At 39.5% G+C, this 23111-nt stretch overlaps 1 protein-coding gene across 1 annotated transcript in view; it reads left to right on the top strand.

The window, feature by feature from the left end:
* The window catches only part of LOC139447552 (salivary glue protein Sgs-3-like), a 34888-nt gene extending 12419 nt beyond the window's left edge, over positions 1 to 22469 (top strand). The window contains exons 2-5 of the mRNA XM_071228955.1: positions 15005 to 15099; positions 20165 to 20216; positions 20681 to 21225; positions 21964 to 22469. Of these exons, the coding sequence (XP_071085056.1) occupies positions 15005 to 15099; positions 20165 to 20216; positions 20681 to 21225; positions 21964 to 22082 (811 nt within the window). The 3' untranslated portion in view covers positions 22083 to 22469. The remainder of the gene's footprint in view (positions 1 to 15004; positions 15100 to 20164; positions 20217 to 20680; positions 21226 to 21963) is intronic.
* Positions 22470 to 23111: the final 642 nt, after the last annotated feature.

Raw genomic sequence — 23111 nt, 5'->3', positions numbered from 1 at the left:
TTTTAATCGGATTAATATTTGAATTAATTATTAATTTTGCTTTGCGCGCCAGCCCTTCCCTTCTTCCTGCAGCTATTTTTGGGGGGTTCTTAGTAACTCTGGGTTGTTTTTGTGGTTGTGGTGCATTCACATTCACATGTGGTGGTTCCTCATTCACTTGTTGTTCTGTTTCCGCAATCTGTTGCGTTTCCGCAATCTGTTGTTGCGTGTTCACAGTCTGTTGTGGTGTCACCTGTTGAGTCTCCATTATTATTAAGTGGACATGTATGTTTAAATTGACAATACCTAGCCGTTATTAAAGCTGTGGTGAACGGAGCTAAGAACATTCCGAATCTATGATAAAACTCACAGCTCACTGAGCTTATAGCGTGTTCGATGAATGGGTCTTTCTCTAGAGATTCGCATAAATGCATGCGATGTTCTGCCGGGATGGGGAGAAACGTACTAGCTACGACTGTGTATAGTTGTAATATAGACGACCCTATAGTTTTAGTCATGGTAGCTCCCAGTCTAGACTCGTAACGCGCGTACAGTTTGTTAATCTCTTCGTCGGTCATGTTATCAATTTTTTCGATGGTATAATTTTCTCCCAAATATTGGGAACATTTTCCACCGGCTACCAAAGCGGCGAGTCTTTCTCTATGTTTATCTAAAGATTTATCTGCATCAGATTCTTTGAGCATTTGTTCGATGAGTTCATCGCATTCCATAATGTAATACCTCAGGAGATATTTAAGTCTAACATAATATAATATGACATATCCAATACATCCTGTAATAATGAACTGTTGCGAAAGAATGATGATTTCGAACCACATTTTATGTAATATTAACCGCTAATGTTCAACTTATCATATTTTTGCTATAATTTTGCTATATTTGCTACAATTTCGCCATATTTTTTGCTACATTTTTGCTACATTTTGCTATAATTTTGCTACATTTTTGCTAAGCAATTGCATAAGCAGCTGGTTGATCGGTTTTTAATACGAGTTTACAGTGCTTCGTTGCTGCTAACACTTTTCTGACTTTATCTCGTTCACCCTTGGTATAAATGACGTCATTTTCTCGTAAACATTCCTCGAATGAATCTCGATCTTTGCAATGAAACAGTGCTACCCATTTGGTCTGCTCTCTGAGATCTTTCAGGACAGAGTTGTATTTTTGAGTAAGTACCCAAACGCTATGTTGAGTATGCCGTCCGGAGAATGCTAAATACGAAAGCATATCCTTCTTTTTTGTGAGTTCTTTACTCGCGCTGCAGTCATCTATTACGAAAAGGGTTGATTCTCCTTTGTATTTTTCATGACATACTCGGAGACAGTCTTGTAAACGATCGCCCAGATCGACTCTGTGTACCCCGTCGTCATTCATTACCCAATCTCTCGATAAGTATGTTTTATTAACGCTTATAGTCGGGCACAGAATAATAATATGATCGAAAACGTCCCGATAATGATTTTCTAAAATATCTAGAATAAAAGCTGTTTTTCCACAGCCCGTTTGCCAGCATATGATAGTGCAGTGCGGATCTTTAGGTAAAAGATTATTAATAGATTGCTTGCACGAATCTCCCATTCTGTATATTAAGTTGCGCATCCATAATCACGTACAAATATATGTTAAATTTACCAGCTGATTCCTGGAGCTTCGTTATCTGTATGGTGACACCCTCGCTAGCATTTTCTATTCTCCTCCCACTGCCGTGTAGTTGGTCATCATCCATTGTTCGCATGTCGAGCCATAGCGTGTACTTCGTGGTGAGGTATTCACCCATCGATACACTTCCGAGAGACAGATCTTTCACGACCGCGTTAACTTCCGGAGAACTTTTTATAGAAGGAAGTTTTTTAATCTCATCCCACTGGTGATACGCTAGCATTCCTTGGCTATTAGGAACGCCCTCGATAGTCAATTCTACTTTTGTAATCTTGGGATTGTAGAACTTCTCGGTATTTCTTTTAAACGCATCGGAGGGGTCCTCGAACAACATTAAAATACCCTTCAACGACCTCGTGGGGACGTTTAGATTGATATTCCACATCGTATCTTTTTTGTCCCTCGTGATCTTTCGATGTCGCAGCACGCGATCGTACAAAATGGCTAAACTTTCCAAATAATGGTTACGAATTTGTCTGGCTAATTCGGGATCCGTTATCATATCGTACTCGAGCGAGATATTGTCAATGGAATAGCTAGCATCTTCAGCAGATCTGATTACTCTGCCGTAGTCGTTAAAAGTGAGTTCGTATTCTAACCTATTGCCTAGGGATGCTTGATAAAAAGGCATGTGGGAATCTAGTAATTCAAAGTCTAGGGGAACATAGAATCGGTTACCTAATGCGTCGGCAACGGCCTTATCTTTTTCGTTGGTATCAACACCATTTTCAGCACCTACGCGCAGTCTCAATGTGTTCTTATTACAAATACCTTGGTACTGTAAGTTTTCCCGCTCTTTATCTGTTCTCCAGAGATCCATGTAACAATAGTATACATCGCTATCGTTGATACTCAAAACCTCATTACCGCTAATTTTAATGGCGATTTTCTTAACGATTGCACGACCTATGTTCTGAACGGGCTCCCTGTTAACGTCGGTAGAAGTCAAACCAATCGTAAATGCTAGTCGGACAGTTCCCGGAACTAACACATCGTGTGCACCGAGATTAGGAAAGCGAACCAGAAGCGTTTGATTCTGATCGATGGTACTAGGGTTATTTGTTATAGTAACAGACTGACGAATTGCCTTGACCCCTAATGGATCTCGATGTCTACGTTGTGGGTTTAACTTGTGTCCGTATTGCGAAGACATTGTGATATTGAAAACATGTACCCAATGTTTAATATAAAAATGGCTAATTTTGAACATAATGACTTAGATCTAAGTACCTTTGATGACTTTGATAACCAGAATCCAATCGAAGATACTGATGAAACCAACTTTGGTGGCACGAATCTTAACGATGAAATTTTACAATCAACTGTCAATGATTATTACGATGCCTTAGAAGAAGATAAAAATTATGTTAACCCAATAGGTCATGACTATTCAAAGTTTACGATAGATAGTAAAGGAATATTGCGACTGCGTGACTCTCCGCATATTGATCTTATGCATTCTTGTACTCGTAAGCCCCTAGCCTTGTATACGATACCTGCTAAACACGGCATCGGCACTGTTCGTGATGAATTAGGTTTTGTGGACTACTCACGACTTTCCGCAAAGACTACTAAGGCTCTTCAGACTATGAGGAAAGAACTCGTTAATACAGATGATTTGGAAGCAGCCTCGATGGTGGCCTCGGACGGACTCGGAGAAATCTTAGATACCTATTACGATAATTCCATGTTACATGTACCACATTCAGAGTTCAGTATTAGGGAATTACGAGGTCTTGACAAGGCAATGCGAACAATGCGGGGAGAACTCATCAATAATACAGCCAAGCTATACGAAATCGACAAGCATATAGCTTACGAGAAAACAAAACTCGAACAGGCGGGCGATGAGTTCACTAGACGCCGCGTAGCGGAAAGATTGCATAACCTAGAAGAGGAAAGATTGGCCCGCCTCGAAGCGGCTTCCAGTAATAGAAAGCACTTCGTTCGCAAATCAGTCGTATTCGAGAAACTATCGATCAAGTCCTCAACGATGACGACACACTGGCCGATAAAATTAAAACATTGTTCAGAGAACAGGGAATAACAATTGCCAGTATTTTAACCGCGTTGGGATTTATTATATCGACTTTGACTCTCGCGTTAACAGGTGGCACAGGTGGTAGCAGCGGATCACCACCTAACGATAAAAATGGTATTAAAGAGTGGATAAAAAAGCATTTAAAAGCATTAGGTTCAGCACTGGGAAAGCTAGCTGAGAAAGCCGCGGCCGCACTTCCCGGTATAATAGGTGGTGTTGTTTCCTGGCTATTGAATTTATTAGCTAAGACCACCACTTGGCTTAGTCAAAACTTGTGGGGGTTGATCGTAGCAATTGCAGGGCTGTTGTACGTATTCGCTAAGAAATATTTAACCAAATCAGTTCATTAAGAACTATTTAACCAAATCATGAGTAAACAAACCGAGACTCCACCCACTACAAGCGCTGTTTTTTCATCTATATGTTGTTGATTTTTAGCCTCAATATGCAGGGGCACTTGTGTTTGTGCGTTAGTAGATGTTTGTGAAACATGTGGTGTTTGTGGCTTGACTATTCCCTTTTCGCCCGTGATCGTTTGGGTTATTAATTCGAAGTTCATATCTGAATTTATACCTGGTTTTTGTTGATCGGTAGCGATAACAATTTTATTATTATAACCTATCACTTGACCAATCTTAAGTTCCATATTACTCGGAGACATGTATAGTATAAACGTAGTCCACTTTAGATTGAGCGTACTGTAATGCATCTTGAAAACGCTTTATAGATGATGGTATGTCAACTGGTGAATTAATGGCGTCCTCCACGTTTGAGACAAACTGTTTTTGCGCATTGAACGCCGTCCCAGTACCGATAATGGACGTTCGTGTTTGCGATTGCGCACCGAGAATTGCCCATACATAAGTTCTTATCGATTCATTAACTCTTTCAAATCCTTGGTTAGTAAAATTATTTTCCGTTTTATCATTAAGAAATTCATTCCAAGCGTTTGCGGTATCATTCATTTGTATAAATTTTGTAACAATGTAAATTATACCACTCTTAAAACTCATAATATCCCCTCTCCAATCGTTACTATAAAGTTCCCAGCCTTTATACCAATCACCGGTTTTATGCCAATGATCATATATTCTTGCGTAAAGTTTGCTGGTACTATACAACTTACCAAAATTAACTGGAAGTTTATTAAGTACTTTATATACATAATCGCTTTCTTCTTTGACAGATTTTTTTTCCTCTGTGTAAGGAACACCTAGACCATGGTTTGCTCCTTTAATACGCCAATCTTTACTCGTAGAAACATTAAATTCCTGACAAATACGCTCATACGCGGACCTATCATAATTATTATTTGTGGAATTCCACGCTCGATCCTGCGGTAATGGAGCACTAATTTCTTTAAGTATACGTCTAATCTGATAGTACACGTGAAATGTTATAACAGACTTATTCAGTTCAAATCCTGGAGTGTAAAGAGATACGCCACATCCCGTTGTGCCACACCATGTGGCAAAGTTTAACTGATTCTGCCAAAATTGCATCGGATTGTGAAACCAATCGTGCACCATTTTATCGCTAGTTGCCGTGACCCTGTAACTTTCAAAGATATCAGGGAATTTAACGAAAAATTCAGCACCAGAGGCAGTTACTATAATCGATTGATTAGTAATGTATCTCGTTTTCATATTTAAGTTATGATATAGTATCATTGTATATTTGATATGTATGTTACACTCCCGGGAATAACAAATGGCCAGTCTATTGAACTGCTTCATACAATCGATAACTCGGATGGTCAGCTCAAAGTCGCTCTGTGCGATGTAACGTATTACCCGCTGTGGAACAATATAAGTGCTGCGAAAAATAATAATAGTATAATGATAGCTGATGGAGTTAGTCCAGCCAAAATAATTACTATACCTGATGGTTATTACAGCGTAAGCTCACTCAATGATGAAATTTTTAAGCCTAATGGAGTTAGTCTAACACAAAATGAGTCAAATGGGTTACTGAAACTAGACCATGGAGAAAAGCGTGCAATGATTTTATTGGACTTATCAATTACACTAGGATTTGCACGCTTAACTGACACAATATACAAGAAATCGGCACAGGGTGTTAATTTTCCCGACTTAGTTCCCTATAAAGAGTTGTGCATCCATCTTGACCAAATAAGCATGACAGATAATATTCAACAAGAAAGTCCTTCAACTCAGCTCAGATGTGTTCCAGTGAAAAATGAAAAATATAATAACGGTAGAACGGAATCTTTCTCAACATTACAATATAAAAAATTGAAGCGGGGTATTATTTCAGACCTCAAAATTTCTGTATTAGATGTAAAACACCAACCTGTACATATAGGATACTTAGGTGTAACACTCCATATTATAAATAATGGTTGATTCCATATTTAAGTTATGATATACTATCATTGTATATTTAATATGTATGTTACACTCCCGGGAATAACAAATGGTCAGTCTATTGAACTGCTTCATACTATCGATAACTCGGATGGACAACTCGAAGTCTCTATCTGTGATGTAACGTATTACCCGACGTGGACCAATATAAGTGCTGTGAAAGGTAATAATAATGTGACTATAACAAATAAACTAAATCTTATTGAAAAAACCATTCATATACCTGATGGGTATTACAGTATATGTTCACTCAATGATAAAATTTTTAAGCCTAATGGAATTAGTCTAACACAAGATGAGTCGAATGGGATAGTGAAAATCGACACTGGAGAAAAAGGTATATGGATTTACATGGAATTAGCATTTACACTTGGGTTTACACGGGAAGTAGTATTAGATCAATCGGGTTTATCATTATTCAGTACAACATCCGATGGAGATACATTACCCGATTTAGTTCCCTATAAAGAGTTGTTCATCCATCTTGACCAAATAAGCATGACGGATAATATTCATCTAGAAAGTCCTTCAACTCTGCTCAGATCTGTTCCAGTGAAAAATGAAAAATACAATAGCGGTAGAACGGAATCTTTCTCGGCATTACAATATAAAAAATTGAAGCGGGGTATTATTTCAGACCTCAAAATTTCTGTATTAGATGTAAAACATCAACCTGTACATATAGGATACTTAAGTGTAACACTCCATATTAAAAATAATGATTGATGCATCAGGCCCTGGAACGATCAGACAATGTAATACAATTGCGCTTTCCGATCTCTCAGACACGGAAGGATTTGGTAAACCCGGTAGCAATGGTAAGTTATACGCTTTACACTTACACGATAATGTATACAAGCGGAAAGAAGTTATATTCCCGGAAAATCTAGAAGATTTAAGTGATGTCGACGTTAGTAGACTCCTTAAAACCACTCCGTACAATATTGTTTACAACAGTGAGAATAAATGGACTATGGTCGAAGCAAACATCAAGTGGCTACTGAATATCGTCATTACCCCACCTTATGTGATGATGGGTAAGGGACATAATTTAACTAAGATAATAAATAGTGGCATCGTACTCGCGCCCTATATCCCGTCAAAACGAAAAAGTGTGTTAGTCACTCCCCTGCCAGAAAAACCAGGTCATATGTTATATAGTCGTCCGGCCGTAAAAAATGTTAGTTTAAATTTGGTTACTGAATTCGATGATATTAAAGTTAACTTGAGTGCAATACCTAATATTTCTACGCTTATTATTGAAGTCTTGTTCGGAGATGCACCGGTAGATGCCTTCGAAATATTACCAGGTCTATCGATTAAATGGCTCAAGAAACACGAGCGTCAACGTTGCAGTATTATTCATGTTGGAGCATCACCCGTTGCAACCCTCGAGGGGGTTCAAATTATTAAAAGTGACAGAATTTCTCTTTCTAAGATATTCTTGCTGTATAATATACATTTGATAAGGTTGATGTATACTCTCAAAACATTTAAGAAAGACCAATTACAGACTATTATATATTCGTAATATACACTATGAGTTTATATCCAGCGCTCGATGAAGCAACTGAAAAGATGGAAACTGTTGATGGATTTCGATTACATCAAATAAGCGACATAAAACATCGAATAGAAAAAGATAGGGAGTTGAGACTTGGATTGTATAAAAAGTATCGCAGAGCCGTGAATGCTCTGGACGGAGTTGACACCGCTCTTGTAGTAGCTGGCATGGGACTCGGTTTAGCCGGTGTCAGTTTACTATCAACTATAATCGCCGCGCCTATCGTGCTCGGCATGGAAATAACCGCTGGAGTCTCGGGACTGGCAGGAATAGCGATAAAATTCATTTCTCGTAGGTTACAAAAGAAAGCATTAAAACACGATAGTATTCGAATACTCGCCGAAGCAAAGTTGAACAGCATTGAGGATCATATTTCGACAGCAATGACCGATTGTAAGATATCCGAGGATGAGTTTCGTTTAGTGCTGTCGGAACTCACCAAATACAATGAAATGAAGCAGGAGATTCGATCAAGATCTCGTAAGACCAATGGTATTAGCGAAGACGAGAAAAAAAAGTTCATAGAACAGGGGAGGCAATAAGCGCGTCAATTATTCCATGCCAAAACCAAAGAACTGGTTGGAGATTAAAAATAAATTGCTTACTATCGTTTGATTACATTAGACAAATGCTTACATAAATATATATAATAATGGAAAAAACTATTAAATGGAGAGAATTACCACAAGGTTTTTATTATATCAGTGATGTCAAACCAACCAAATACGGTAATCAATTGTTTCTTATCAATTTACAAGAAGAGTGTAGTTATATAGTCTGGTCTCCTAGTAAAATGAACGATGAACTTAATAAAAATGTTGAATATCGCTTTATCGATAAAAATAATGAAGAATATTTTTATTACCATTTAGGCTCATCTAAAGCAATAATTGGCCCCAGGTATTGGTGAGCTAGAGTCAATTTAGCTGAATCTCATGACTATCGTTGAATCGCATCATCATTTTGGCATAAAAAATTCCATCTGTAGTAGCAGTATAGGTATATGAATCCGGCTCCAGTGGAAGTGAGCCAGAACCATCATTACCTATAAAAATTTATATCATAGACTCCAGGTGGTGGTGAGCTAGAGTCAATTTAGCTGAATCTCGTGACTATCGTTGAATCGCATAGTCATTTACACATAAAAAATGCTACCTGTAGTAGCAGTATAGGTATATGAATCCGGCTCCAGTGGAAGTGAGCCAGAACCCCCATTACCTATACTACTAATGCAATCTATCTGCATTTGTTTGCTTGTGTGCGTGTGCGTTGTTTTACGCCGCACTCAGCACTATTCAAGGTATGTGACGTTGGTCTGTAAATAATCGAGTCAGGTTTGTTTGTTTGTTTGTTTGTTTGTTTGTTTGTTTGTTGCTTAACGCCGCACTCAGCAATATTCCGGCTATATGACGGCGGTCTGTAAAATAATCCAGTCTGGACCAGACAATCCAGTGATTGACATCATGAACATCGATCCACGCAATTGGGATCGATGACATGTATCAACAAAGTCAGCTAGCCTGACCACCCGATCCCGTTAGTCGCCTTTTACAAGCATAGTCGCCTTTTACGGCAAGTATGGGTTGCTGAAGACCTATTCTACCCCGGAATCTTCACGGGTCGAATTGAGTCAGGATAGTTAAAGACTCTCGGGAATGCTAGAAAACTGCTTTCTGGCTTCTTGTAATAAATACGAGTCATAGGACTATAAAAAGAGCGTACATCAAAATTGCTCAAGTTGCCTTAATCTAGCCTGTCCTAACTGACACTGTGATCAAATGATGATCAACTTAGAAAATATTCGTGTGTTGTCATGCATGCATAAAATGGTTTGTAACCTGAGGTGATTGCCTAACACCTGCCCCGAGGTGATTTGTATGTATGAACGTATTTGTTGTTCTACAGATGATTTCTTTGAAGTAGAATTTCTCTCCGCTGATGACGTATATGAATCTGTACTTTTGAATGTTGTGTACTGTCTTGCCACGAACCCGTTACACTTCGCCAAGATAGACACAACAGGGTTGAGCTCACAATGTCTGACTGGCGTACGTAAGTCAGCGTGACCGTGTTGTGCCGCCAGCACATATGTCATGTACTTTACAGGGTTCCTATTCAGCCGAGCTTTCTCACTGAGTTGAACTTTCGTTTCATATGGTCTGAAGTCGACAATGTCATATAATCCTGTATGGTCGCCTTCAGACTACTCATGGTTTGGGCGACAGTATCTGATTCCCGGACGTTATATTAACTGGCGTTATCCATGACAATGAAAATGACGTTGTTTAGAATGGGACAATAGCTAAGGCTCCAACCAGTCTATGAACACATCACCTCCTATTATTTCCTTTTGAAAATCACCAGTTTTCTTTTTTGCCTCGAAAACTAGGACACATCCATCAATAAGCCCAATATCATGCATCATGCAAAACAATGACACGATTACCTTCACCTGCTGGTATCATGGGTGCTTTTTGTCCATCTGCCGATAGCAGACCACGATAGCGACATATAGTCAGTGGAATGATTCATCAAGGTAAATTATCTGGACGCCCTGACTATGATAGTTATGAATGGTTCGGAGATAAAGTCACCTCATAGACAGGATGTAATATTTTCCCCCGAAAAGTGCTCGGTCATCGCCGCGTGTGCAGTTTTGTTTTTGAGACCACCCTATACCTGTTTTGTTTTATTTATCATACCGTAAACTTGATGGTATGAATTGAAAACCATATAGCTTGGGCAGTTCGGTAATTCACCCTATCTAAATTAATAAATGTTTTCTCTCTATCTCTCTAAAGTGTAAAGAACTTGTACACATTTCCCAGTACAGACTCCTTATCGTGCACCATGGTTATGTAATGTAACATGCATCATTGGAGCAATGTTGACAAAACAAACGCAGCGTCCTTTTGTCATTTTAGAAGATGCACATCTAGAATTTTCTCCAAATGATTTTTGTGTGTGGATTAGTTGTTTTATGAAGAATACATTATTATCATTATAACGGAGTCACGTGCGCATATTTCTATAGTCCGTTTCAGACTGCCATCATTGGACTTAGAATAAATGTAAACTATCTGTTTTCGTTCCAATTTGTCTTCAAACTTCAATACTTCAAACCACAGGTAGGTTGATCGGTAGTTACTGGATATATCAATTAAAACAGTCTGTGAAAACTTTTATATTTTTAAACAGGCAAATAGCGTTTTTCTAGCATTTCCGACTGTACTTAAATTCGATGTTTGGTTATAGGCCGTGGGCTAGGTATGACACAAGAGCACGTTATAAATACAAATATTCTACGTTTAAAATAGTAGTAGGCAGAAATATTCTTTGAATGACATGGACTTACGATATCCTCGCAGGGACATTGTTACAAGGTGTGACATTTCCATATATATTAACTTGGGTATTCTGTAAGAGAATCTTAAGTATGTAATTGGAATATAATTTATTTCTGTGAATGCATGGTCCCTGTTCATTTCAAGCCATTCATATACAATTTGGACGATTCGCATTTGGACATTTTCTGTAAATTGGAAACTTAGGTAGCTAAGTGATGTATGAATTAAATGTTAGTAAGTGAATTCGTCTTTTACCTTTGGTGGTGCCCCCTGCAAATTCACCTTAACTACTAGCTGTACTAAAACATCTGAAACTCAACTTGAAATGGCAAAATTTGTCAAAATATCAAGTCTGCGTCCAAGAAATTGATTTGTATATTTGCTGAAATAAATAACATTTACATTATGATCAGTTTTTTTGCACAGCTTTATGGTTGCCATCTTGAATATGTTACACATAGGTCCATTTCATTCAAAGTTCTGAAATCGACTCGAGCATTATAATGTAAACCTCTTATATGCATTCAAAGTGAGTGATATCAGAGTTGTCAGTAGGTATTCCATATGATTGTCCAAGAGTAGATCAATAATCAGCCTACATCAAATTATGGTGTTTATATATGGTTTCCTATGGCATATAACACATCAAGGTCGGTGAATAACACACAAGATGACAAGCCAAATCCTGAGCATACATCCATGCGTTGTTCCGATGTAGCTAAGCCGAGAAAGCAATATCAGGTATCCTACTCTGACATTATAAGAGTAAATTTGTTCCAAATTGTGCAAAAGATTTTCACCTGGTAACATCACATGTTAAGTAAGTACTTCAAGAGATGTACTGGAACACGTGTTAGACGATTATAGTGGAATCAGGCACACGTACCTAGAACATATACCGGATTAAAAGTTTCTGCGAGAAAAAAATATAGTTTTGTCGGGATATATGACGTTCGATTTGCCATGGGTTGGTCCATATTCACCCAATACCAATTATTGATACCTCATTGGAGAGGTATTTATATGTGGATTCCAGTGGTATATCATACTTGAAGATCAGTGGATCACTAGTGAGATGACAACCCAAAACGTAATCATACCCCCAAGTGATATACGGCAAAACCGGGCGAAAACGCGATATAGGGTACCACACTTTGAAAGGCTGTAACAACAAGTTCGTCCCAACTTTTTTCTTGTTAACATTCAAAATCATGTTTAGTATGTTTATGGGCTTTAAAAAAATTAAGTGGGATTTGGATGTGTGTGTGTGTGTGGGGGGGGGGGGGGGGGGGGGGTGCTCACGGCCTATTACCTTCTGGTCGCTATTGGAAAACCAGGATAAGTTGAGTTGTGACCTGACAATTAACCCCCTATAACTATTATGAGGTCCGCCTACTCGGGCTTACCAATGTAAAGAAAGGGGTAGCGGGTGGTCCGCGACAAGTAATACGATGGATATGTGCGTGTCCTTTCTCGGCTTACAACGTGTTCTAGTGGCGAGTTCAATAACACATAACAGTACGTGCTGAAGTGATGTGTCCACGGGAGCGTAGTCAATTCCATCGTCACAGCCTGCACGTGCACAACATGCGTTCCCACTCTACCGGTAACAAACCTAATACGTTTGGCCAACTTCTGTACATTGCCTATTTGTCTCAAACGCGTTGGGTCAACTTAACCTGGGCTACCAGCACGTTAGTAGTATTTACTAGACTCTCAGTTCGATGTTATGTCTTTAACACAATAGTACCTGAGTGAGTATGGTCGTATGCCGATTTTAGCGATATTCCAGCAATATCACAGCGGTGGACACCAGAAATGGGCTTCAGACATTTTGCCCATGTGGGGAATCGAACCCTGGTTTTAGGCGTGACGAGCGAACGCTTTAACCACTAGGCTACCTCACCGCTCCTGAATAGTATCTGCCCTATGCCGATAAAGGGTCCTATGCGCAGTAGGTACCTCAAACAAGAGAAGAAATAGATGGTTTAGCGGGATCGTGCGTGAGTCACCGCCAACTGACCTCACCTCCATTATTCCATCATCTGTCCAAGGACATACGTTTTGCCCTCGGGGGACGACGGAAGACAAATCTCAGGGTTAAAGTTTTAGTTTTGTGATGGGAAATAATTCGGAAAGACACATGCTGATAGTGATCACGTTACAGAACGCTCCCCGGAACCGAGTGGCCAGTGTTTCCAGTGCGGAGACCCTCTCTGTCACTTTTCACTTACACACACCAGGAAGGCCGATGGCGTAGTGGTTGGCGAGGCGGTGGTCTTGGCCGACGCCACGACTAGCCGTGCAATCCGTCTGCTCCTAATTGACCATGTCAGGTTTTGAAGGTACATGAATCCAGCGTGTGGTGTAAGGTCAGTGAGTGAGTGAGTGAGTATGGTTTTACGCCGCTTTTAGCAATATTCCAGCAATATCACTGCGGGGGACACCAGAAATGGGCTTCACACATTGTACCCATGTCGGGAATCGAACCCGGGTCTTCGGCGTGACGAGCGAACGCTTTAACCACCTGGCTACCCACCGCCCCCTGGTGTAAGGCCAGGTACCCAGGTACAGGTACATAGGTATGATCCGGCGTCTTAATGAGGGGGTGTTAATTGTCATTTGTACATAGTTCTTGGTCCTGCCCGTTGGTAACTTATGATAAATCGGAAACTCCGAATGTTTGCTGCATACATTACACAACCCATGCTTTTCGTAAAAGGCGACTAACGAGATCGGGTGGTCAGACTCTCTGACTTGGTTGATGCATGTCATCGTATCCCAAATGCGTGTATCAATGCTCATAGTGTCAATCACTGGATTGTCTGGTCCTGACTCGATTATTTACAGACCGCCGTTACAGATGGAATATTGCTGAGTGCGGCGTTAAACAACAAACAAACACACAAAACATTATACAGAGAAAAGAGGATAAAAAATCGGTGCACTTTAGCACATATTGAAACAATTAGTCATTTTGGAGAAATGAAGTTTAAAAGAAACCACTGAAGTAGCTTGCACTATATGTATACAAATGTGAAAAAAGCTATTTGTCTCTGCTAATCTCCTAATGATTTCGCCAACATTATTGCTTATACATACTACACCTGTCATTGATTGATAAATAACATGTGACTTTGTCGTGTCAGTGATAGTGATTACATATAAATAAGTCGCCGTGCAGACATGGCGTCAGTCTTGTTTTGTTTGTTGTTATACACCGTCAGCAATATTCCGTCACGGCTTCCTTATCAACGCAAAGGTGTCCTCCCAATAGTTAGACAGCTTCTAACAACACTTTAAACGGTTGAGTGCACACTAATCCTTATGCTTGTTACCTCATACTTTAAAATGGAAACCATCTGTTGGTAACTGTTGACGCATGCGCATGCGTCTTATGACGTAAGGATGTCACTGAGCCAATGACACAAAGCCTGACCACACGATCCGAGGGGCCACAGGTGGCCCAGTCGTCAATTCACTGTGCAGATTTGCATCCATTGAGGACCCAAGAAACCTATGATTGTGGGTTCGAATACCCCGATTATGTTTCTTGGTTTGTCAGCACGATACCCGTGCTCGTGTTTTTCAGCAAAGTGGTAAACGTCAAAGACCTGCATCACTTCGGGCGTTATTCCCATACCAAGATGACACGCCGTGATATAACTGGAATATTGTTAAAAGCGGCGTTAAACCTAACTTACTCACATGATCCCATCTTCGCGCAGTGAGTGAGTATGGTTTTACGCCGCTTTTAGCAATATTCCAGCAATATCAAGGCTTCCAGAAATGGGCTTCACACATTGTACCCATGTCGGGATTCGAACCCTGGTCTTCGGCGTGACGAGCGAACGCATTAACCACTAGGCTACCCGACCGCCCCCATCTTCGCGCAGAGAAATTAGGGTAAAAGATGGGATTTGAAAGAGATTTAGTGATGATGATGATGATGATGATGGTGATGGTGATAGTGATGATGATGATGATGATGATGTTGGTGTTTCAGTCTCATCAAAAGCCGATGCAAGGTGATCAAGGAACTGTGGTGGTGCAAGCGCAGAGATTTCGACTGTGGGTACACGCCGGCGTTAGATCTTGTTGGTGAGAAATTCCTGCTTACAATCCTACTGCTTGTAAAAGGGGCGGTCGGGTAGCCTAGTAGTTAAAGCGTTCGCTCGTCACGCCGAAGACCCGGGTTCGATTCCTGACATGGGTACAATGTGTGAAGCCCATTTCTGGTGTCCCCCGCTGTGATATTGCTGGAATATTGCTAAAAGCGGCATAAAACCATACTCACTCACTACTGCTTGTAAGAGAGGTACGGACAGTATTCAGTAAAACTGACACAGGTAGTGACCATTTTGTTTGGAAAACACGAACAACGTCAACGCTCGGACTCAACCCAGAGACATCGGATCACAAGTATCTGGACCGGCTTTTCTAACAGTGTATAAAATATGTAAGTTATTGCAGCACAAAATGTCCCTAAGCCATGATGCCATTATACAGCTAACTAGTCAAGCAATTGATGCTATGCTTGTATTATGTTTCAGCAACGAATCTCTTGTCCCAAACAAAGTGAGAATAAAATTATCATAAACCCTACATAAAAGGTTTTTTGAAGTCTCCAAAACCGGCTTCATCCAATTATCTGTATGCTACTTGTTATCTAGTATCTGTTGTTGTCAATGTTAATCTGCTGCTGTCACAACATGTCCTGAATATATACATCTCATCACATGGTTGTTGTCACAGCTTGAATCTACATCGAAACGTCGATATATGCCAGAAGTTGTCATCCATAAAGTTGTACGTTTTCTTATCTTCAAAACCGGTTGGGATGCACTTTTCACTGAAGTTACGTGTTCCGATTGTTACAAATATGAACTATCAACTTATTTAAAGGGCATGTAAAGTCAAAAACCAAAGCAACTTTGCAGACTTTAGTACTTTAGGGCATACTTATCACAAATGCTTGACCAAAAGTAAATTTGAAAAAAGGAAATAGCATAAAACAGCCGATAAAAAATGACAGGCAAAATCATCCCTCAAAACGAAAAATTGGGGGGTGGGGGTTCTTCCTACTTGTCTACTTGTCTAGCATCTATTTTTGTGGTACAAATTCACCCGAGCGTGGTGATTGGTAAGACTAGAGCGATCAATGGGGCATTTCACATATGACACAACTAATTGGTGAATACCGCACAAATATGACGACACGACTAATTGGTGAACTATATTCACATACACTGTACTGGGGGTTAATATAGAGGATGCACGACCACCATTTACACCAAAGATGACTTTGTCACGAAGCACAATAATATGTCACTGACAGGGGTCGACGCCAACAAATCATCTCGAGGGACGACGTCCAAACGTGTACAAAATCATTGAGGTAGTGCACGATGAGCATTATAATACTGCGATCACAATCCAGTTATTTTGATGCCACCCAAGGAGAAGAATTTTCAAAACCTGCACCGTGCACATGAGAGGGAGAGGAGATAACTTCTTTCCAACCAGAAACCAGTTAACGATTATCACAATGCTGTTTCACTGTTATCTGAACTGTGAATTTTGTAGATTTGAGATGTGAAGGAAAAGTATAACTATAATTTTTTTTTCCGTCGCGAATCGTTATCTATGCGTTACAAGCATCCACAGCCCCCGTACAGAGTTTAATATGAGAAGAAGAAGAGAAGAAAAATGGTTTATTTAAGTGTCCAGCGGTGTATACATAAAATTACTTCAATTTATACAGGAAATAAAATATATTAAAAGATATACATCGCCCGGCCAACGTGGCCTATTAGACACTAATGTTCTTAAAAGCACTGCAAGTGCTAAAATAGTTATAGTGGACAGTGATGAATTTATTAATGGTGCACAAAATATGTTATAAAAGTATAATACTCGTACATTTATAACAAGCATTGCTATACAATGACATGTTTTATAAATATACAGGGGCATACAATACTAGAATGGGTTTATGACACGTTGTTATATAACCTACCTGCACATTGATTTAATTAGTGCAGCCACAGAATAGGATAAATTATCGCACTTCATAAGGAATGTGGTTTGATCTATAGGGGTCATGAGACAAAAAATTGGGCAAAGAGACGAGGCGTAACCCCAAACATATTCTCGTTGATCTGCATAAAGATTACACATTGTTAAGAAATGAACCTCTTCTTCGATACTGTTTGTATTACAGTGTTTACAAATACGATTATGTAAGGGGATTTTTGGTTTCAAGAAACGACCGAGTTCAATTTCCAGAGGGAGGGTACCACATCTAAATTTAGTAAATATACTACGATGTTCTCTGTTGGCTAAATTAATGACATATTTGGAGGTACTTAAAGACGTTTTAAACAGTCGATATGTTCTTAACTTAATATCATTTGTTAATCCTCTGTCATCCCAGAGCTGTTCCAACCATAATTCCTTATGCTTATTGATGAGTATATTTCTAGCATGGTCGAAGTCACAAGATAATAGATTAGTTATAACAGAAGTAATTGATTTCACATCGAATAATTTCTTAACTGAATTATCCCATGACTTACGAAATTTAGATGACCATCTTTTCACTATATGCATTAGCCTGTTTTCATCTACCAAACTCAGCCTTTTCCAGAAACGTACTATCTCAATTTTTTGCTTTGTATAGTAAGATGACCAGCCCATTTCCCCTCTTACTGCCAAATTAGGTGTTTTGTTGCCTACTCCCAAGAAAAAGCGGCAAGCCCCCTTTTGGATAGCGTTAATACAACTAAATTCTTTGGTGCCCCAAATAGCTGAACCATATGATAAAATTGGTTGAACTAGGTTATTGTATAAAGTAGTGAATACATCATAATCCATGCCGCCCACCGCTTTAAACTTACTGATAATTACCCCAAGTGCCCTATTGGCTGATTTAGATATTTCTTTTGCTGTATAATTCATATCTAAGTTTTCTAAGTATGAACCCCCAGCTAAAAATAAACACGATGGGGATTATCCCTTTGCCAGCGTTTATCCCTTGGCCAGCGATTATCCCTTGGCCAGCGATTATCCCTTGGCCAGCTGCTTGATAAGTAAAAAGTCAGCGTATATGGTGCAAAACAGGATGTCAGCAATAGTTACAGATTGTTAATTGTAATTTAAATTATTCAAGACAAAAGGGGACCTTTGCACCGGTAGCTTTGAGGTATTATGGAGATGGTAACTGAAAATTGGTCAGTTGAAAATGGTCAGGTCTCAGCGGGAGACAAGTCAGCCACCTTGCAGAGATATATTACAATTTCAGAATTATGTCTTCAAAATGATGTGTTTAGACTGAGAATGGGTATTACATAGAATAACCCACTAGGTACAGGTTATAACGGAAATATATCGCTGATAAATTATAAACATTATTTTCATATTTTCAGTAGCCACTCGTACATCGTTGGTTATTTCAGAAATGCACACATCCCCAACACCCTTTTCACAGATTCAAATGTTTGACGCCCAATGTCGTTTTTTTAGTCGCCGTACTTAACGTTTAAACTTTATAGAAACGCGATGTTTGCGTTGAAGAGGCAAAGGTAACACTAGCAATGGTTGCAACTCGGCATGCATTATTCAAGGCTGACTTTCAGATGCATTGCTTGATGCAATGTAACATAACACTGCGAAACTGTATCGTCCTTTGTGTATGTCATGTTTGAACCAGACTTCAAATCGTAATCAGCCGGGTTATGTCGCATAAAACTGCGTCGTAGCTGATGGAGAGTAATATGACCCGGGTGGAGAACAGATAGGTCCGTGTGTCACCGGTTTTCACACTTCTGCGTTCATTCTGATGTTTGTGTACATTCAGGGTTTGTTAAAAGCTTCCCAGGTATGTCAGCTTCTTTTGATTCTCAAAACAACCCCCACGGTGATGCAGGAGCTTATAGTGTGCAGTGAGAGGAGTATGGACATCATAGACATAATGCTACGGTCTTTTAGGGCCATTTGGTGTTTTTTCTTTTTTTTCTTTAAATTTCCATAAACTTAGCACACGGTACGAACACGACTGTTTCTGAATTATACTGGACAGCAGAAGTTAGTTAAATATGGCAACAGTTGTTATTCATTGAGGCCTTAACAATATGCCCAGAATGACACATGTGAACACGTGGGTGATGATAAACGGTAGATAAATAAAAGCTGCAAAACCCCTTCCATAGCTCCAAGAAATCTCTGCTGAAATCTCGTAAACAACTTCAGTCATCCTGATGAATTTACATATTTAATTTCATTTTTCAGATACATAATACGGTTAATGTGTTTGAGGTAAAAAAAGGGTTTAAAAAATTGTTTAGCGTAATTGTTAACGTAAAACACTTCTTCAAATGTGCTTGGTAAGCTGGTCTAACATTGAAGTTCTAACAGTGAAATCATTTTCATGTGATTGCATTCGATTCTTGTTGGCACCAGCCGCCATATCTGTCTCATCGTGTGACAACTGGCAATAGAATACCATTTAAAGTCGAATTGAAAGGACGAACAATAATAAACCATAGCATATGTTTTCTGTTCTTATATTCAACCACTGACGCCGTATTTAGTATATGGATATGGTGGCCTACCTGCTATTACGCCGCTTGAATATACCGACTACCACTCGCTATCACACAATCAGATATGATTATGAACTTCAGATAAAACTTAAATCTTGGATTAATGAAGATCGAATATTCCTTTTTGTAATCCCTGAAACAACATTGTTTTGCCTCCGGTTGTCCTGAATATATTATATACAGTACACTACGTTTATAACGAGCACGCTTATAACGAACTGACGGATATAGCGAACATATTGTTTGGTCCCAGTATATGCTTATAACAAACTACGGTTATATCGAACTGATATCAGTGGTCCCTTGAGTTCGTTATGACCATAGTTTAGGCCATCACCTTTGTTTGTTTGTTTGTTTGATTAACGCCACACTCAGCAATAGTCCAGCTATATGACGGCGGTCTGTAAATAATCGAGTCTGGACCAGACAAGCCAGTGATTGACATCATGAGCATTGATCTACGCATCACCTACTACGACATCAACATATTATTGAACGGTCGGCCACAGGGCATTACCATTGGATTTCGCTTTCATATATAATTTAGTCTTTCTCTGTTGCAGCATTAAGAAGGGACATTGCAAACAAGAGGTCATGTTGCGGCCAATTTAAATGGTGAGTTCGTTTACTTGTACAGGAAATCTCAATTTACAATTTTATACGGTTTTATGTGACCTAATCGCAACAATAGATTGAATGAACTAAAGTGCCCACATCCACATTTCCAAAAGAGTGAGTGAGTGAGTATGGCTTTACGTCACTTTTAGCAGTATTCCAGCAATATCACGACGGGGGACACCAGAAATGGGCTGTACATAGTGTACCCATGTCGGAAATCGAACCCGGGTCTTCCGCGAGACGAGCGAACGCTTTAACCCCTAGGCTACCCGACCGCCCAATTTCCTAAAGAAAAATACCATGGATCATATGGAATATACATGTACCATTACTCATTAATCGGTTCTCGTGAAATATTTGTGAAATTCCCTCGCCAAGTTTGGTATTTAATTACCTCTGTTTGGAACAGATACTTCGTAATTCTTACTAGAATCAACAATCCAAACGTTTAACATTTTCAGGTTTGATAAATTTGAAATACGGATCCAGAAAAGCATTGAAAATCTGGAGATATGTCGAGATGGTCCGACAACTAAACCCACACCTGCTGAGGTTCCATCTTCAACAACGCCTACCACAACAACATCAACAACATCATCAGCTCCTGCAACAACACTAACAACATCAGCCACTACGATATCAACAGCTAGTACGACTACACCAACATCAGCTACAACAACACCAACTACATCAGCTACTACGACTACACAAACGTCAGCTACTACAACACCAGCACCAGCGACTACTACACCTACAACATCTACTACGACAACACCAACTACATCAGCTACTACGACTACACCAACAACATCAACTACAACACCAACACCAGCGACTACTACACCTACAACATCTACTACGACAACATCAGCTACTACGACTACACCAACAACATCAACTACGACGAGAACATCAACATCAGCTACTACCACAACACCAACAACATCAGCTACCACGACTACACCACCAACATCTGCTTCAACTACGACACCAAAAGCACAACTATGTAATAACACTTTATCAGGACTTGTTTCATACTTGTTTACATACTTGTGTGTGTGTGTTTGTGTGTATGTCTATACAGTCGTGCCTCGTTTATACGGACACTTGCGTCATTTCACAATTCGTCCGTATAAACGAATTTCCGTATAACTGAAACCAGCTTCTTACTGGAAGAGTTACTTCCCTTCAATTATGCAACTCATGACAAAATTCCTTATACATATTGTTTTTATTAATTTCGGCGAAATCGTGTGTGAAGCGATCGGAAGATCGCACAACTCACCGTTATTAACAGCAACCACGGTCAGAATACCGCTATTGACGCCTTGAAACGAACTTTAGTTGACAGAGAATGGATACATATATCATAAATTACATACTTTGACTCGTTAAAAGTCATATTTGTTTTTGTTTGACGATTCTATGTCAACATGAAATTCTCGCGATCACGCGATCACGTGCGCGTGAGCCTTGACGGTGACTGGTCAGACTGGTTCCATGTAAAAAATAATACCCGAGAATAGCGATCAGCTGCTTCGCTTAGGGTTATTATTATTTTAAATATGTTTAGTAAAGGCTGCATATAATTAAGAAAATAATAGAATATATTATTCCTGATAAAAAAAAAAAGTTTCAGATACAATTGTTGTAGTAGTAGTAGTAGTAGTAGTAGTAGTAGTAGTAGTAGTAGTACCCTTGTCATCACCGTTATCATAATCATTATTATTTTTATTGTCCACAGTGTGTGGAGCCATAGGAGGATCATGTCTGTTTACCGTCGCGGATCTATGCATCAGTTTTGGAGGACAAGTGGATGAAGGACGGGTCTGCCTAGGCGCTAGTGTTTGCTGTGTATTTTAGGCACAGAGGTATTATCACTGCATCTTTTCTGGCGACGAAAAGGTCACGGGGCCTTTGTCATCTAGATTACGGAATTGCATTCTCAGATTGCCCTTAGCATAGAAGCCCTCAGATATTTGTGTGATTTGTTTTCACATAAATTTCAGGTATGGTTGTTATTTCTGAAATATATCCGCGGAGAATGCATCGGCTGCAGCCAATGAGTATCTACTGACCCGACTTTAATTAGGTTCGGGTCTTGTGGTTCGTATCGTCTCGTCGTCGACTCCGTAACATATATCAAAAAGAACATTCGATGATGTCAACAAATCTTCATATGTGAATTTCACGTTTTTTGGTGTCTAAATGTATGTGCAAACGGTGGACCTGGCAAAGCAATTCATGAAAATAAAGACAATGTTAACATTTTAATATTTGTTTATGATATGTCGTTTACGTCTTGTCGTCAAAGGTGTGACGCAGTTGTGTTCTATTCTCGTTCTATGTTCCGCCGGTATCGGGTTCCAGTCCAAATTTTTATGGCTCTTAATTTATCAGCACCCAACTGAAATACTGTTCACCGTGGCGTAAAATTCAGTGGCTCACTGCCTCCTCCAAAGGGCCTCAGTGCTCAGTGCTCAACCTCTGTTATCTAGGGTATTATATCTATCACAATAAGTACCGTGGACCCCATCGCCACCATAGCTTCCCATCTGTCTGATCAATGACCTAGCTTTGAATCTATCTCGCTCATGAGATTTATTATTTTGGACTGCTATTTTAACGTCATATCACTCGAATTGGACTCAAACAAACGAAGATATGGCAGCAAATGTGTCTTAGGGTCTTAGCATTCCAGAATGGAGGTTAAATTCACTGGATAAACGAGGATGATATCCGCTTGCGATTTCCCTGTAGCGACTCCGGATAGCCTCGGTATTACATACTGAGACCGGATAAAAGGTTACTTTACTTGCTTGTAAATGTTGCAAATATGACTGTTACATATGTAGCGGCCATACAATTTACGAGTCCCGTGATGGGATTCGA

The sequence above is a fragment of the Haliotis cracherodii genome, unplaced genomic scaffold (genome assembly GCF_022045235.1).
Source record: "Haliotis cracherodii isolate W230 unplaced genomic scaffold, xgHalCrac1.p SCAF_7, whole genome shotgun sequence".
Lineage (NCBI taxonomy): Eukaryota > Metazoa > Mollusca > Gastropoda > Lepetellida > Haliotidae > Haliotis > Haliotis cracherodii.
Note: the sequence above shows the minus strand (reverse complement) of the source record. Positions and strands in the feature narration are given on the sequence as shown.